The 16,221-nt window shown below is 39.6% G+C and overlaps 1 protein-coding gene across 2 annotated transcripts in view; it reads left to right on the forward strand.

Annotated features, from left to right (window-relative positions):
- slit1b (slit homolog 1b (Drosophila)) overlaps positions 1 to 16,221 on the forward strand; it is an 82,425-nt gene that overhangs the window by 17,837 nt on the left and 48,367 nt on the right. For both annotated transcript variants that reach the window (XM_085458164.1, XM_085458163.1), the window contains exons 2-4: positions 8,869 to 8,940; positions 10,585 to 10,656; positions 10,774 to 10,845. In XM_085458164.1, the coding sequence (XP_085314290.1) occupies positions 8,869 to 8,940; positions 10,585 to 10,656; positions 10,774 to 10,845 (216 nt within the window). The remainder of the gene's footprint in view (positions 1 to 8,868; positions 8,941 to 10,584; positions 10,657 to 10,773; positions 10,846 to 16,221) is intronic.

Genomic DNA, 16,221 nt, shown 5'->3' on the forward strand with positions numbered 1-16,221 from the left:
GTGTTGTTCCTGTGTCATTAAAATAATGTTAGAGGATCAACATCTGACCAATTACGTTGTGATGTCATAGCTTTGGAATTTGGAGGGGAGCGAAAGCCTTTGCCATACGACAACTCTCTTCTAGAACAAATGGTTGGTATTCCTAATGTTTTCTTTATTATTTTATATATAATATAATAAATATATTATCAGATTTACTGTTAGTCAAATTCAGGTTACTAATATTGGTTTGCTAGAGATAGTTTATAATACCATTTGCTGACTTTATTGGCTAATGCTAACTGAATACTCAGACATGACTAGTCAGTTGCAATATCTTGATGCAGCTCAATCATCCAGGTAAGTAAATTCCAAAAGGCTGATTCGGTTCATCTGGACGTAGCATTTTCAGTGGGAGAAACATTTCATCGCTGATCCACATGACTTCTTCAGTCTCAGCTGACTGGAGGTTTCCCCAACCGCAGTCTATTTACACTTACAGGCCAGTGGACACTCTTTCAATGATGAGGATGTACACATCCTGGACAGGAAGGAGCGCGGAGTCAAGGAGGCCATATACGTGAAAAGGGAAACACCGTCTTTGAATCAAGGAGGAGGCCTAAGGGTACATCTGTCACCATCTTACAATGTTGTGATTGCAGCCATTCCCCAACTCTCTGTGAATGGCACTCATGGCCATTGATCAGTGGTTATGATAATTTGCATATTAATGATCAAGGAACTGACCTCCCAGTCCAGTGGTGCTGGTTTCAGTCACTGTGCAAATGTACTGTTTATAAGATTGGGGAAACCTGCAGTCAGCTGAGAATGAAGATGTCACTTCGAATAGTGACGAAACGTTTCTCCCACTGAAAATGCTACATCCAGATGAACAGAGTCAACCTTTTAGGAGTCACTTGCAAAAACACTTTTATGATGATGCAGAAATAACAAAAACACAAGCACAGAGTTTCTGTTTGCATACTGGTTTGCAACTTCTTTTTCTTTCTTTCTTTCTTTCAAATAAACACAGTTTTATAAATTTGAGGTTTTCACGATTTTTCAAACTAAAATGACACCCACACCCTCTCGACGCCCCCCATCAATCATTCGTTAAAATACATACAACATTTAGGAGCTGTTAACTTGCTTTTGCTGTGTGTCATGGTAAACGGAGATTGATGCTGACACTTTGTTGACAGTGGTTTTAAACTTACCAGAAATAACAAAACAAACTTAATGTAAACTGCAGTCTTTAGAGATTTAGACACATCCATTATTTGGGGTGAAATTTGACTTGAGATTGATTTGTTTTCCGTTTCTGGACTCCATCCATTAAACAAGTCGGTCCTTGGCTGAGACGTGGCTAGGTGGATGTCAACAAAACAAATGCAGTTTCAGTTAAATACAGTTTTGCACCACAGTTCCAAACAAAGAAACCCGATGAGATGGAGGTTTAGGATGGGACTGCATTGCAGTGTTGTTTAGTAAACAGGTGATGGAGCAGAAAAAGTCTTAGATTTCCTTGTTGTTTATTCCAGTCTGTTTAGACTGTATGCTGTTACTCTCTCTCTCTCTCTCTCTCTCTCTCTCTCTCTCTCTCTCTCTCTCTCTCTCTCTCTCTAATGACTGTGTGTGATTTTGTGAGGAGGAAGATTGTGTTTGTGCTCGGTGTGTGTAGCTTGATACTTCACTGGCCCTTCCGTCTTGTACGGATGCTCAGTTGACTAGCAGATTAAAATGACCCATTTGCATCGACTGGCCGAGTGCCTGCTCAGATGTATCTAACGGTCCTGTGCTTGGGCGCACGTCTAAGTGTTTGTGTTTTATTTCTTTAATTGTTTTCTGCTTTATACCAAAGCTTACTGGTATGTATTGCCATTCTTCTTATTTACTTATTTGTCATATTTTTTTCTTTTTAAATTAATTTTTAGTTTTTAGCCACTTTTGAGTAGTTGGAGACGTTACTTTTTTAAAGTAGGAAATCTCTGTGTAAAAACTCAAGTAGAGCGCCAGAAGGAGGAGAATGTGAAGAGTATTGTAGTCGCTGATGTGTGCTCAAATGAATCTTAAGATGTTTGTTTTTGACTCCTGGCATTCTCACAGTTTGCCAGTATTTCTATTCAACGACATAAAGTGAACTCTAATATATCTTATATCTTTACATTGTTCGCGCCATCCACCAAACATACCCCATCTCATTGTCTTATTAAGTCGCCCCAATTACTGCTCTCCTACCATGTCAGATGTGACAGTGGAAAGCAGAGCTGAGCGGATCAACTGCCTCATTGCCCATTAGGGCGGTGATGGTGTGTGTGTGTGTGTGAGACGCGTTCTGCTTTAATGAGATATTGTTTGGCAGAGTCGCCACTCGAGGGGAGTCTGTCGCTTAACTGACCCCTGACCCCGACATGCTGCACAAAACTCAATTAACCACGCATCACTGAGGCTGTATTTGTGCTCGTCTCTCCCCTCGTGTCCCTTTCCTTTTTCTTATACAAAAAGACAAAAACAAATTATGAGCATTTTCACACTTAGCACCTTATCATTTCTACCTTGGTGTTTTTCTGAGCATCCATACATGTGAAAATGGTATCATCATCACCATTGTACTGTATATGCCACTCTGCTTCCTGATGCTTGGTTCGTCTTTGCCGTTTAACTGTCAGTGTAATTTCACACACATCCAGGGAATTATTCTGGACCCCCTGCCTCGACCTGTTGCCATCCACCCCTCCCTCCCTCTCTTATAGCCAATCCCCTGCTTTTTCTTCCCTCTCTTTCTCTTCAAATGACCTCATCCACAAAAATTATATCTTCGAGGAGACTATGCTCCTTATATATATATATATATATATATATATATAGATAGATAGATAGATAGATAGATAGATAGATAGATAGATAGATAGATAGATAGATAGATAGATAGATAGATAGATAGATAGATACAGTGGGGCAAAAAAGTATTTAGTCAGCCACCGATTGTGCAAGTTCCCCCACTTAAAATGATGACAGAGGTCAGTAATTTGCACCAGAGGTACACTTCAACTGTGAGAGACAGAATGTGAAAAAAAAATCCATGAATCCACATGGTAGGATTTGTAAAGAATTTATTCGTAAATTAGGGTGGAAAATAAGTATTTGGTCACCTCAAACAAGGAAAATCTCTGGCTCGCACAGACCTGTAACGTCTTCCGTAAGAAGCTTTTCTGTCCCCCACTCGTTACCTGTATGAATGGCACCTGTTTGAACTCATCATCTGTATAAAAGACACCTGTCCACAGCCTCAAACAGTCAGACTCCAAACTCCGCCATGGCCAAGACCAAAGAGCTTTCGAAGGACACCAGGAAAAGTATTGTAGACCTGCACCAGACTGGGAAGAGTGAATCTACAATAGGCAAGCAGCTTGGTGTGAAAAAATCAACTGTGGGAGCAATCATCAGAAAATGGAAGACCTACAAGACCACTGATAATCTCCCTCGATCTGGGGCTCCACGCAAGATCTCATCCCGTGGGGTCAAAATGATCATGAGAACGGTGAGCAAAGATCCCAGAACCACACGGGGGGACCTGGTGAATGACCTGCAGAGAGCTGGGACCAAAGTAACACGTCTGGCACCATCAGTAACACACTACAACGGCAGGGAATCAAATCCCGCAGTGCCAGACGTGTTCCGCTGCTGAAGCCAGTGCATGTCCAGGCCCGTCTGAAGTTTGCCAGAGAGCACATGGATGATACAGCAGAGGATTGGGAGAATGTCATGTGGTCAGATGAAACCAAAGTAGAACTTTTTGGTATAAACTCAACTCGTCGTGTTTGGAGGAAGAAGAATACTGAGTTGCATCCCAAGAACACCATACCTACTGTGAAGCATGGGGGTGGAAACATCATGCTATGGGGCTGTTTTTCTGCCAAGGGGACAGGACGACTGATCCGTGTTAAGGACAGAATGAATGGGGCCATGTATCGTGAGATTTTGAGCCAAAACCTCCTTCCATCAGTGAGAACTTTGAAGATGAAATGAGGCTGGGTCTTCCAACATGACAATGATCCAAAACACACCGCCCGGGCAACAAAGGAGTGGCTCCGTAAGAAGCATTTGAAAGTCCTGGAGTGGCCTAGCCAGTCTCCAGACCTCAACCCCATAGAAAATCTGTGGCGGGAGTTGAAAGTCCGTGTTGCTCGGTGACAGCCCCAAAACATCACTGCTCTCGAGAAGATCTGCATGGAGGAATGGGCCAAAATACCAGCTACTGTGTGTGCAAACCTGGTAAAGACCTATAGTAAACGTGTGTAAATGTGTGTGTGAATGGGTGGATGACTGAATGTAGTGTAAAGCGCTTTGGGGTCCTATGGACTAGAAAAGCGCTATACAAATGCTGGCCATTTACCATTTGACCTCTGTTATTGCCAACAAAGGTTATGTTACAAAGTATTGAGTTGTATTTTTGTTATTGACCAAATACTTATTTTCCACCCTGATTTACGAATAAATTCTTTACAAATCCTACCATGTGGATTCATGGATTTTTTTTTTCACATTCTGTCTCTCACAGTTGAAGTGTACCTCTGGTGCAAATTACTGACCTCTGTCATCATTTTAGGTGGGGGAACTTGCACAGTCGGTGGCTGACTAAATACTTTTTTGCCCCACTGTATGTATATATCCACAGACGAGGGGCCTATGCTCCTCATATATATATATATATATATATATATATATATATATATATATATATATATATATATATATATATATATATATATCGATAACACAAGTAAACACAAAATGTATTTACTAAATAAAGGTGTTTTTTATTGGGGGTAAAATAAATCCAAACCAAGAATTGAGAGTATGAATTAATTTATTTTTTGAGAAGCTGAAATCATATATTCTAATACTTGAGATGTTGTATTTGATGATACCGTATGTAACTATAAGCCATAATGAGCCATATTAAAACAAAAAGGCATGAAATATTTCACTTTGCATGCAATGAATATAAAATATGTTAAAGTTTACCTTTTTGAATGAAATTACGAGAAAACTGAATTTCATGACAATTTTTTCAGTTTTATTTGATAGACTCAGTGAAGAGAATGATGGGAAAGTAGGGGCAGCGAGAGAAGGGGCAAGACATGCAGCAAGGGGCTGCGGGACGCACTCGAACTATTAATTAAAAATATCATGCATGCGGCTCTACCACAGTTTAATTCTAACAGAGAGACCCTTCAGTAATGTGTACTTTAAAAACAACATAAATGGCCTTCTGTATGGCTTTTCTGTGTCATGAAAGTGGCTCTCTTTTTACTCGGCTAAATTCATGGTAATTTATGATAAACACATAACTCAAGAGTAAATTATGTTCAACATTTCATTTTAAAAATGAAGTTTCTTTAGAAAAAGAAACATTTAAATATTTGGGAATAAATGTAACCCGCACAATGATGGAGTTGCGGATTCATAATTTTGACACGTTGTTAGAACAAACATCACAAGATTTTAAAAAATGGGCAACACTTCCAATCTCATTAGCAGGCAGAATTAATATAGTTAAAATTGCAGTCTTACCAAAATTTCTCTATGTTTTCCAAATGATTAAGACAGATTTAGACAGATTAATAGCAACATTTATTTGGAAAAATTCAAATCCCAGAATGGAAAAAACATATTTGGAAGTACCAAAAGAGGCTGGGGGGCTAGGGTTGCCAAATTTTATCTTTTAACACTGGGTGGCTAATATCACCAAACTATTGCACTGGAAATATGTTTATGAGAATAGCGAGGGTGAGGGTAAAAATGGAACTGATGTCTAATCCACTTCCCCTCCTAACCTCATCCCTAGCTCTAAATCAAAAACAGAAAATAACAATTCCAGTTGTAAGAACATCTATTCGAATATGGCTTCAATTCAGAAGGCACTTCTGTTTGCAACAGGTTAGTACATTTTTGCCTGTTGCTTTTAACCCTTTGTTGCCATCCATTTCAGATAAAGCATTCCAAATTTGGCATAATAATGGTTTGAAGTTTTTTTTACAATTTATTTTCAGGAGAAACTTTTAACACCTTTGACGCTCTGATGAGAGATTACAATATACCCAGCTCACATATGTTTAAATACCTGCAAATATGAAGTTTTTCAAAAACATTGTTTCCTTCATTCCCCTACCTACCTTCTAAAAATCAAGTGGATACTATTTTGGAAATAGATCTTTTGGCAAAAGGAGAATCTCCGTCATATAATACAGAGCTTAAGGCCTATTACTTGGGAAAAAATAATTGGGAAAAAGACATTGTGGTGGATTTATCTGATGATGAGTGGAGATCTTGCTTGAATCGTATACATATTTCCTCCCTTTGCATTCGCCATGGTTTAACTCAGTTTAACATTCTTCATCGTCTTCATTATACAGGAGAGAGGCTTTCAAAAATTTTCCCAGAAGCCGACTCTGCCTGTCCCAGGCGGGGACATAATCTAGCAAATGAGGGTCACATGATGTGGTCTTGTCCTAATCTGGACAATTACTGGGGAAAATTCAGTGCTTGATTTCCACATTGGCATTTTTGGAGTTATGCCACCTCAATACGAAATCAGTCAATCTCAGGAAAATGCCATAGCATTTGCTACATTGCTTGCCCGTAGACTGATTTAGACCGCTACAGCATGCTGCTACATGTTTTAAACTGTTTGGGTGCCGAAAGAAGACTGCACATTTATGTGTAAACACATCACAGATCCTTTCATAGTCATTAAGGACACAAGAAATTATGATAGTAAGAAAACTTTGAGTATTTTTTCAGTATAGATTTGCATTAATGTGAACCTTCAACTAAAAAAAATGCAGTGTGAGGATCAAAAAACAACTATTTAAAGCTCAGTCTGAGACCAACATCGGCTGACTAATGGACATTTGGGCAGTTTTGTCGTTGCTACTCCATCAGGTCTTTTTGTTAAAGTTCTGTGAGTGGCCTGTAGCTTCAGTTCACACACCCAAACCACAGCATCCACTGTCTCTTGGTTTTTCTTTCTCTTTCATAAGGCACAGGACAAGGTCAGGCTCTGCTCCACCCATTACAGTAGCACAGGAACATGACACTCTACACGCACGCACACACATACACAGGTACACACACACATCTCATTTTACTTGTCCTTTCACAAAGCCTCGTGGGAAGAGTGACATCATCCCTTTCTTTCTTCACAGATGTCAATCAAAGTAGATAATGAGGTCACAGGGTTAAACCCCTCCCATTTAAGAGAGCCTCTACAAGTGTGTTGAAATGAGTGCCTGAAATGAGTTCAGTATCAGGTAACACACAGCAGCGACAGTTCATACCTAAACCTCCTTGGGTGACTTGGAACAGATGCAACAGTAGAGCAAAGCAGCTCAAGGCTATGCTCGTGTGAGCTGAGGACTCGCTTGTCAAACAGTAGCTGTTGCATTTGAACAAATATCTGGAAGAAAGCAATTTTTTTCCAAGGGACAACCTTTTACAATTTAATAAAAGGTTGTCCTCAAAGTGAACTCCCAGTGAGGAGACTTTGTTGACACTAAAGTGAATGAAAATAACTTCAAAGAGCAGCAACAAAGTGCTGCACAGTATTAGGATATTAATAGAGTGAATAAAAAAGATCTAGTTTTTTGGACTTGAACAAGAGCCACACTTGTTAAAAATAACAGTAATAGTATATGAACAGGAAACAAGTTCCATCTGAATTTTGTAAGACTGAGTTGGCCAAAATAATCAGCAACTGAGAGAACAAAAAAAGGCTGAAAAGTCTCGATATCTTATAGTAAAGTTGAATTTAATTACTGCCTGGTTGCCTGTCGGATCCAACTGTTAAGCACACAATATAGAACTATAGCATCACTATTTATATTCTAGTCAAAGTCAGTACATGTGTGAACATTTATCTAGTACAAACTAATAGTTATGACAGCTGAACAGCCAAATCCTACACATAGTCAGCAGGTGTTCTTTGTAATGTAGATAACACAGTTTGTAACGCTCAGTGCAGTGGCATATAACCTTCATAACAAGCAGGCGAGACACAGTGAAAGATTCTGATTTAGTTATTTATTTATTTGATCGGAAGGTCGGGGGTTCGACTCCACTGAACGGCTACCCTGAGGTACCCCTGAGCAAGGTACCGTCCCTACACGCTGCTCCCCGGGCGCTGCGCTGGTGGCTGCCCACTGCTTCACTGGGTGAATGGGTTAAATGCAGAGGAACTATTTCCCTATGGGGACTAACACGCACACTTTACTTTTACACTGGACTGAACTTAGTAAAAGTTTCTATAATATTTAATTTCTATATAATAGTTTCTTGTCATTTGTCATGAATAGAACTGAGTAGATGTGTGTGAAAGGCTTCTTGGAAAGACTGAAAACCTGGGTGTAAAAATGAGTACAGCACAGAACTGTTGTGTTTAACAGATTTGATAGTTGTGTGACTAATTTGTGCCTTCCTGGAATGGGCACTTTGTCACACAGAAGAAGTGTTTTAAGAACATAACTGGACCTTAGCCCGTCTCTAGTTCCCGCCTCTGTGTGTGAATCTGCATACTTCAGCCAGGGGAACAAATTCAAATTCCTTCAAACCAGCTTGTTTACATATTTCACTCAAGATGTCTTTTTCAGTTTCATACGTATTTGTGATGACTGGAACCGAAGCCTCCAGCCCCCCGTGGCTCTGTGAATTGGCTGAACAGAAGAAAATGGATCGTTGCACGCATCTATCTTCCAAACAAAATAATTAGTTTGTTAATGAAATTGATAAGTTACACTCTGTTCCTAAGATGTTCTTTGATGTTTTTAAAGGTTTGACTTCTTTATGTCAGCAGTTCCTTTATGTGCTGTTTTCTCTTTTGTTTTCCAGAGACCTGAATGGAAACAACCTGACAGTCATCACCAAGACAGACTTCTCGGGTCTCAAACACCTCCGAGTCCTGTGAGTTATATCTGCCTTTACTCTTATAGATATATTTTATGGGTTACAATTAAAGCATTCATCCCATCCAGAGTGGCTTTCACACCATTTCCTTCTCTACTTTCATTGCCTTCAGGCTCATTGTTGACAGGGCAACAGCTTGTATTTATTACGACATTCTTTCCCACATTTCTGTCCTTGTTTGAGGTCTGAAGCATAGCTGTGGTGCCACGTAAAGCTGACATAAGGTGCTTGTCTGGTGTCAGTTTCTACAAGGAGGGTTTATCTATGACCCTTTGACGTGGAAGCACTGTGCCCTTGGGGAGAAACTGCATGAGCAGTAATTTCCTGTGTTAACTTGAGGACTAGAACTGCAATGAGTGTCAGTGATGGACATGATGACATGTCCCGGACTGATTATATCTCTGGAGACCTGATCAGAACAGATTAGCAGCCCACTGGGAGCCCTGGGCGTACTGCTGTCAGGAGGGTAAAGTGTTACAGCAGTAGGGATGGGTATCGTTTAGGTTTCATCCGATACCAGTACCAAACCGGTACTTTTGAAACGGTACCGGTGCTTAAACGGTGCTCAAACTGGTGCTTAAAGAATGGAGAACACAAAATTGGTCCAAAAACCTTTAGCTGTTTTTTTGTGTGTTAGCTTACACACGAACAACATTAAGCTACTCACGCAGAGAAGAACGGCTGCTGCTGCCATCATCATCCGTCATCATTTCTGCTACACTGGCAGGGCTAGGGGCCAGGACTCTCCTCTTCGGGTTCTTGGGGGATGTTGTTAACTCCGGGTCCGATAACAGGCATCACCCCGCAGTAGATGTGCTCGGTGTGAGGTCTTGCAGCAAGCTATCAATACAGCGCATTTCTCGGCTTTTAACAAAATGCTATACGTCGCCAGGTGTTTCATCAGATTCGAGGTGTTACCTCTTTTGCACAGTATCACCTTAAAGCACTTGTTGCAGGCTGCTGAGTTTGCATCTTTTACTGTGAAGTACAGCCAGACTTTTGACCGCTTTGCCTCGGGCATTTTTAATCTGTAGCTCTGCTCTAATAGAACGTACATACCTGGACCCGCCTACTGTGCTTGCAAAGGTAAAATGATTGGCTAGAATCCAAAGTGTATGACAAAAAAGCACCGAAATACAGCACCGAAATAAAGCACCAAAATGTGGTCTGGTCACTACCGTTTATGTCAGAACCGGTGCCATTATGGCACCGGATACCATTACCCATCCCTATACAGCAGTGGTATATGAGGTGGAAGACGGCAGTATGTTTCTCAAATATACAGATTCAAGTGCAGACAGATTCAAAACCAGTGTCTGAAACCAAAGCCTCATCCACATATTCAGCTGCTGACAAATAAAACTCTATTTTCATGTACATGTTATTTTTTACCCAAATTCATCAACACACTCATAATTAAAGATTAAGTTAAACAAAGGCAGAACATATCCTTGTAGAAAAACTACTGTATTTTCACAATACTCAGACTGAGATCGACCAAACAAGACTCATGTTTTACGAGGAAGGATTAAAGCGTGTTACCAATTTATCAAATAGAAAACTGTGTTATTTAATATCTCTTGATTTGTTTTTAAAGTATGTGCTTAAACAGTGAATCTTAATGTGAGTGTTTCCTTGCAGTCATCTGATGGAAAACCAGATCAGTAACATTGAGAAGGGAGTGTTTGATGAGCTGAAGGAGCTGGAAAGACTGTGAGAACACATTACAAAGACATTTACAAGTATAAACCAAATTAATTTTCCATTCAAGTGTTTTCTTTCACAGGAAATGATAGCTTTTTTTCCTTTGTCTTTTTTTTGTCCACACAGTCGCCTGAACAAAAACCGTCTCAGCCAGCTTCCAGAGCTGCTCTTTCAGAAGAATGAAGCCCTGTCTCGACTGTGAGTACAAACTCCAGAGCTCTGCGTATTTTCTCTCCATACCCTGCACCCTCTATTTGAAATCTCAGGACTTTGCTCTCCTTAGCTCAATGTCTCTGTTCTACACAATGCACTTCACGGGTTTTTGCACAGTCCCATATTCAACTGATTAGAATGTGTTTATCTTGGCCATCAGGTATGTCCGCCATGTTCACACATGTACATGGTCCATAAGTACTGGCTCATACTTGTCTACCACCCTATAGCAGCATCCAGTGTCTATATCCATCTAAGTAGTTCTGTCGGTCTTACTTGGAGAATATCGAACACTTACAAATTGCAGAGTTCCCTGAACTGGCAGCTCTTCTTATCGACAGGGAAGGTCATTTAGGATTTTTAAAACAAGCAGAAGTGGTCATTGGGGTATTTTTCCGCACTATCATGTGCATTCAGAACCTATTAAGCTGAAATAGTCTGGATTTCATTCAGATACACACTTAATTTGCATCTGTTAAAAGTGTGGTTCATTGAGCTCTAATCGCTCTGCATGTTTGTTTTCATTATTTTATTTTTCATTCTTCTTCTTTTGCTTTGATGGTCCTGGTTGCTTTTGTGATGTGTGTATGTATGATTGGATTTGAGCGAGTGTATGTTTAAAGGTGATCTGTTGTGATTTTCCATATTTTCTTTCACAAATATACCGTTATGTAATGGATGCCCAAATTTCAGAAAATGAGGTCAGCACATGTGAATCAAAGGTCAGGGTTCAGACTGCAATAAATCCACTGATTCTTGGCTCTGTTTGATATCAAAGATAGGTCATCTCTGTAGCCCCACGAACCTTCTCTTCTGTTCTTTTGTTTGCATTGAAGCCATCAATGAGGAAAAGGGTTTTCTAAAGCGAGGCAAGTTAAATCACAGAGAGGGTGAACTGGGTGAAATCAGCTCATCATCAGTAAAAAGAATCAGTATAAGATTATTATGAACTGTGAATCATGCAAAGTTACTCTATCGTAATCCAAGAATCTGGAGCTAAAAATAATAAATATTTTCCCCTTCATTTGTGGATAATGGATTATGTCTGCAGGTCTTGTTACGTCAACCCAGTTAAAAAGAATATATCCAGCCTTCATCCCTCCAGGCTGTTGTCTTAAATTTGTCTGTACATTAGCTAATACACAGATGTCTTGAATCTGGATATATTTTTGGATTATAGTGATCAACTACAATAGTCTAACATTGAAAATTTCTGCTACTCCAAGCTGTTTAGTCACTGACTTTTCTGATAAAAACAATTGACCTATTTTTCCTCACCCAGAAAACACTGCAAATAACCTCCCTCTAGACAGCAGAGGCACTGCAAATAACTTACAGGCTCCCACAGGAGCTGTAGGAACTGTCTAGCTTTAATTCAACATTTGAACACACGCATAAAGAGCTTATTTTAATAACTGAAAGCTTGGACACAGTTGGTTACTGTGTGGATAAATGTAACTCTCTCTCTCACACACACACACACACATACACACACACCTCAGACGCTTTTGTTATAAATGCATGGTTGTAGTGTGAGATGGGGAAGGTATCTGCTACTGCCTGGAGATGCCTGGAAACACATACACAAACATTACTGCAGAGAAAGAGGAAAAAGCAAATATAAGAGCTCTCTAATTAAGTTTTTCCTAATGATTGATCTGTTCGTGACAGTGATGTGCTTTGGTACCTGTTTCTGCATGTTTGAGTGCGGTGATTTAGTGCTTAACAGAAAATGTGCTGATACAAAGAGATTTACTTTTCCCCCGAGTAAAGAAGGAAGTGGACTGAAGGGGGTAGCAGCCATGAAAAATACCAGTAATTACAGAAAAAAGTGGAGACAAACAATGTGTGTGTGTGTGTGTGTGTGTGTGTGTGTGTGTGTGTGTGTGTGTGTGTGTGTGTGTAAAAGGGAGGAATGAAGAGAAAGTATAAGATGAGTAGATGGTAAAAGACAGTGTGTGTTTGTTTCAATCCGTGTGTCTGTTCTGATTATTTGCTGCTTTCTGTTTTGGCAATTTCACACTCTAGCTCCCATTAGGACGTGCCGAGATGGACTTGGCATGTTCGATCAATCAGCAAACACACACACACACGCACACACAGTGACACACTCATAGCACAGAGCCATTAGCACTTCCTCTAGCAGGAGCGATTTCTTTTCCTCCTGCTGTGATGATGGACTGTATAAAGCCTGATGTCCCTGGGAAACACACACTCATGGCTTTTTGCTTGTGTGCATTTTTGTCTCTTCAACAAAATTGCCTTCCATACTTTAGCCTATTTCCTGTATATTCCCCTCTCCATGTATCAGTCTGTCCTCTTCTTGTAGATTGTGATACACTGTCTTCTTTTTAAACTGAGCTTTTACTGGCTAAATATATAGGTTTATTCATTTGCAAAGAACTGAACAGTGTGTAAAGACTAATACATACATACATAAAATCTTTTCATTTAATTAATTTGCACGTCATTGAGTGAAATAAGTATTTGATCCCAACTATTCTAGACTGTCCACCACCATGGACAAGACCAAAGAGCTGTCAAAGGATGCCAAGGACAAGACTGTAGTAACAAGCTTGGTGAGGAGGTGAAAACTGTTGATGTGATTATTCAGAAATAGAAGAAATATAAAATGACCATCAATCCAGTCTGGAGGTCCATACAAGATTTTGCCACATGGGGTGAGAATGATCATGAAAAAGGTGGAGGATCAGCCCAAAAATACATGGGGGAGCTTGTTAATGACCAGCAGGTAGTTGGGACCACAGTCACATTGGTAATACACCATGCTGTAACAGAGGTGTGGACTCACTCGAGTCACATGACTTGGACTCGAGTCAGACTCGAGTCATTAATTTTATGACTTTAGACTTGACTTGAAAAAATGTTCTAAGACTGTGACTTGACTTGGACTTTTACACCAACGACCTGGGACTTGAATTGGACTTGAACCGGTTTACTTGAAAAGACTTGATATTTCACCCCATCTCTAAAATTTAACACACATATTATATAGAAAATGTGCACCATTAATTCAATTCATTCATTCATTTATTCCAACCACACTCCGTACGTATGTGTGCATGAGCTGTAGCACAGCCAATCAAATTAACCAGATTTTTTTTTAAGAAGAAAAAAAAAATGCTCAAAAATGCTGCAAGGAGTTATTTTTTTCAGGTACATAAACTATGAAATAGTCAACAAAAAAACGAAATGCAATATGCAAAACATGCAAGCAGAGAATCACAGACAGAGATGGAACAACTTCCAACTTTGTCCGACAGTTGAAGTTGCATAAAGAACGGTAGGTTCTCTTTTGCTACAATGAGATAGCTGACTTCATCTAAGTAGCAAATGTTGTCCAGGCTACGTTGATGATACTGTTTGGTTTTAATGTGTATAGTTTTTTTGTCATGCTATTTTAAAGCCGGTCCTACAAGCGCATCCAAGAATAACATGCAGCTTATCTCAGAATTGTCGGTGAAAATTATTCTTGGAGCTAAGTTTAATTGAGCTGCATTTTATAGAGGTGCAATTTCACAATTTGTGTATATTTTCTAAGTTCACTATTTTGTCATGTGTTGAGAAAAACAGATTTAAAAATCACATGGTCTAATATTTACATTTCCATATAACTGCAACTTTTTTTTTGTTGTTTTTGTTTTTTAAAGACTCGAAAGGACTTGAAATTCAAAGTTTCAGACTTGTGACTTTACTCTGACTTTTACACCAGTGACTTGAGACTTGACTCTGACTTGCCTGACATTACTTGAGACTTGACTTGTGACTTGAGGATAAAGACTTGAGACTTACTTGAGACTTGCAAAACAATGACTTGGTCCCACCTCTGTGAACAACTAAGGAGAGATTTTAATGTCAGTTGAAGATGCTGCTCGGTTTTCCTCTCCTCTGTCCATACCTCTGTGTTATTGTTCCATCCTCTTTCTTTTCTCAATTTTGGCAACTTTCATTTTTCATTCTTTCTGTCTCCCCTCAGTCTTTTGTTGGCTCTGTGTGGATGGGATTGCTCCACACCCAGTAATAGTCCTTTGTGTGTTTTGATGATACCTGGAGGGTGACTGAATGTGTATGTTCGTGCACCAGGGTGCCCCCTCCCAGCACCTCCCTTTAGCCCAGGGGAGCTAAAGAATTATGGGTGTAACTAGGTGTCTCTCTCACCCACGCACACAAATTCACCTTGACCTGAAAATGAACTGTGTGGTTAGCCAGTCAATACTGGGCTCCTGCAGGTCTTATTGGGTGCTTGAAACAGTACTCAGTAAAATGTAACCCAATGATTTTGAGCTGGACAGTGCACAGGCAAATGCTTATCTGAACTTGATCCCATTTGAGATAGGAGAGAAATTCCTGTTCACAAATATCTCTTTATGGCATCATTAGCATCTTGCTATTATTTTATGCAAGACACATGTAAGACCACAGAGGAAATGGCATCAACTGGAGCACTGACCACTAGCACTGTAAAAAAAAATGTGTGCAGGGGTCAGGGAAAAAACACTAAATGTGAACATTTTGTCCCTCATTTCTAATGTTATTATAATTTGTCATATGAAATACACCTTTATCTGGAATATGCACATAGATTATTTCTAAAGATTGATATGGATGGTCTCAAAGTGTACCTCACCTAAGAGCCTGGCTCCGACCACTGCATAACTTTCAAATATGCTCAAAGGTTTAAAAGAGGTTAAGTAAGGAAATTCTGAGAATGAGACATAGATGATGCAGGAGTTGTTCAGTGATCTTTAGGCCCATTTAAAATTGAAGAACAATACAGAATAGCAAGTGTTAGCTAGAGGACAACGGTCATCAACTGTAGCTGCTGGCTTTAGTACCCAAACCATGTTGTCTTTTTCTCTCCCTGATGGCCTGTCCTGCCATCTGGAACTGTGCTGATATATAGATGGGTGTGAAGAGAAATAATGCAGATTGGCTATAATTCCATTGATGTCAATATTAATGAACTATTGTTTCATTTCTTCTTCTTCTTTTTTTTTTTACAGTGCAATCTTTGCATTACTGTAAAAGCATAGCATGTTTTCACAGACTTCCTCTGAATTAGAGTTTTAGCAACTTTTTTCTTTTTCTTTTTAAATAAATTCTGCATGTACATGTGGACTCAGTTGTTACCACAATGGAGATCAAGTGCACAAATAAGCATGAATGAAATATGAGCAGTGGGAAACAAAATGTGTGTGCAAAATGAAAAAAACAAAAAAACAAAACACATACATGGGAATTAAAAATGTGTGGCCGTCTGCTTTAATGTGTCTTTTCGTGTGTGTCCTTGCAGTTAACTTTCCCCTCAGACACTTCATGAGTTTTTTCTCATTAGGCAGA

This window comes from Copadichromis virginalis, linkage group LG6 (assembly GCF_057382275.1).
Source record: "Copadichromis virginalis isolate Kocher_CV1m ecotype Utaka linkage group LG6, C_Virginalis_male_GT1.1, whole genome shotgun sequence".
In the NCBI taxonomy this organism is placed as follows: Eukaryota; Metazoa; Chordata; class Actinopteri; order Cichliformes; family Cichlidae; genus Copadichromis; species Copadichromis virginalis.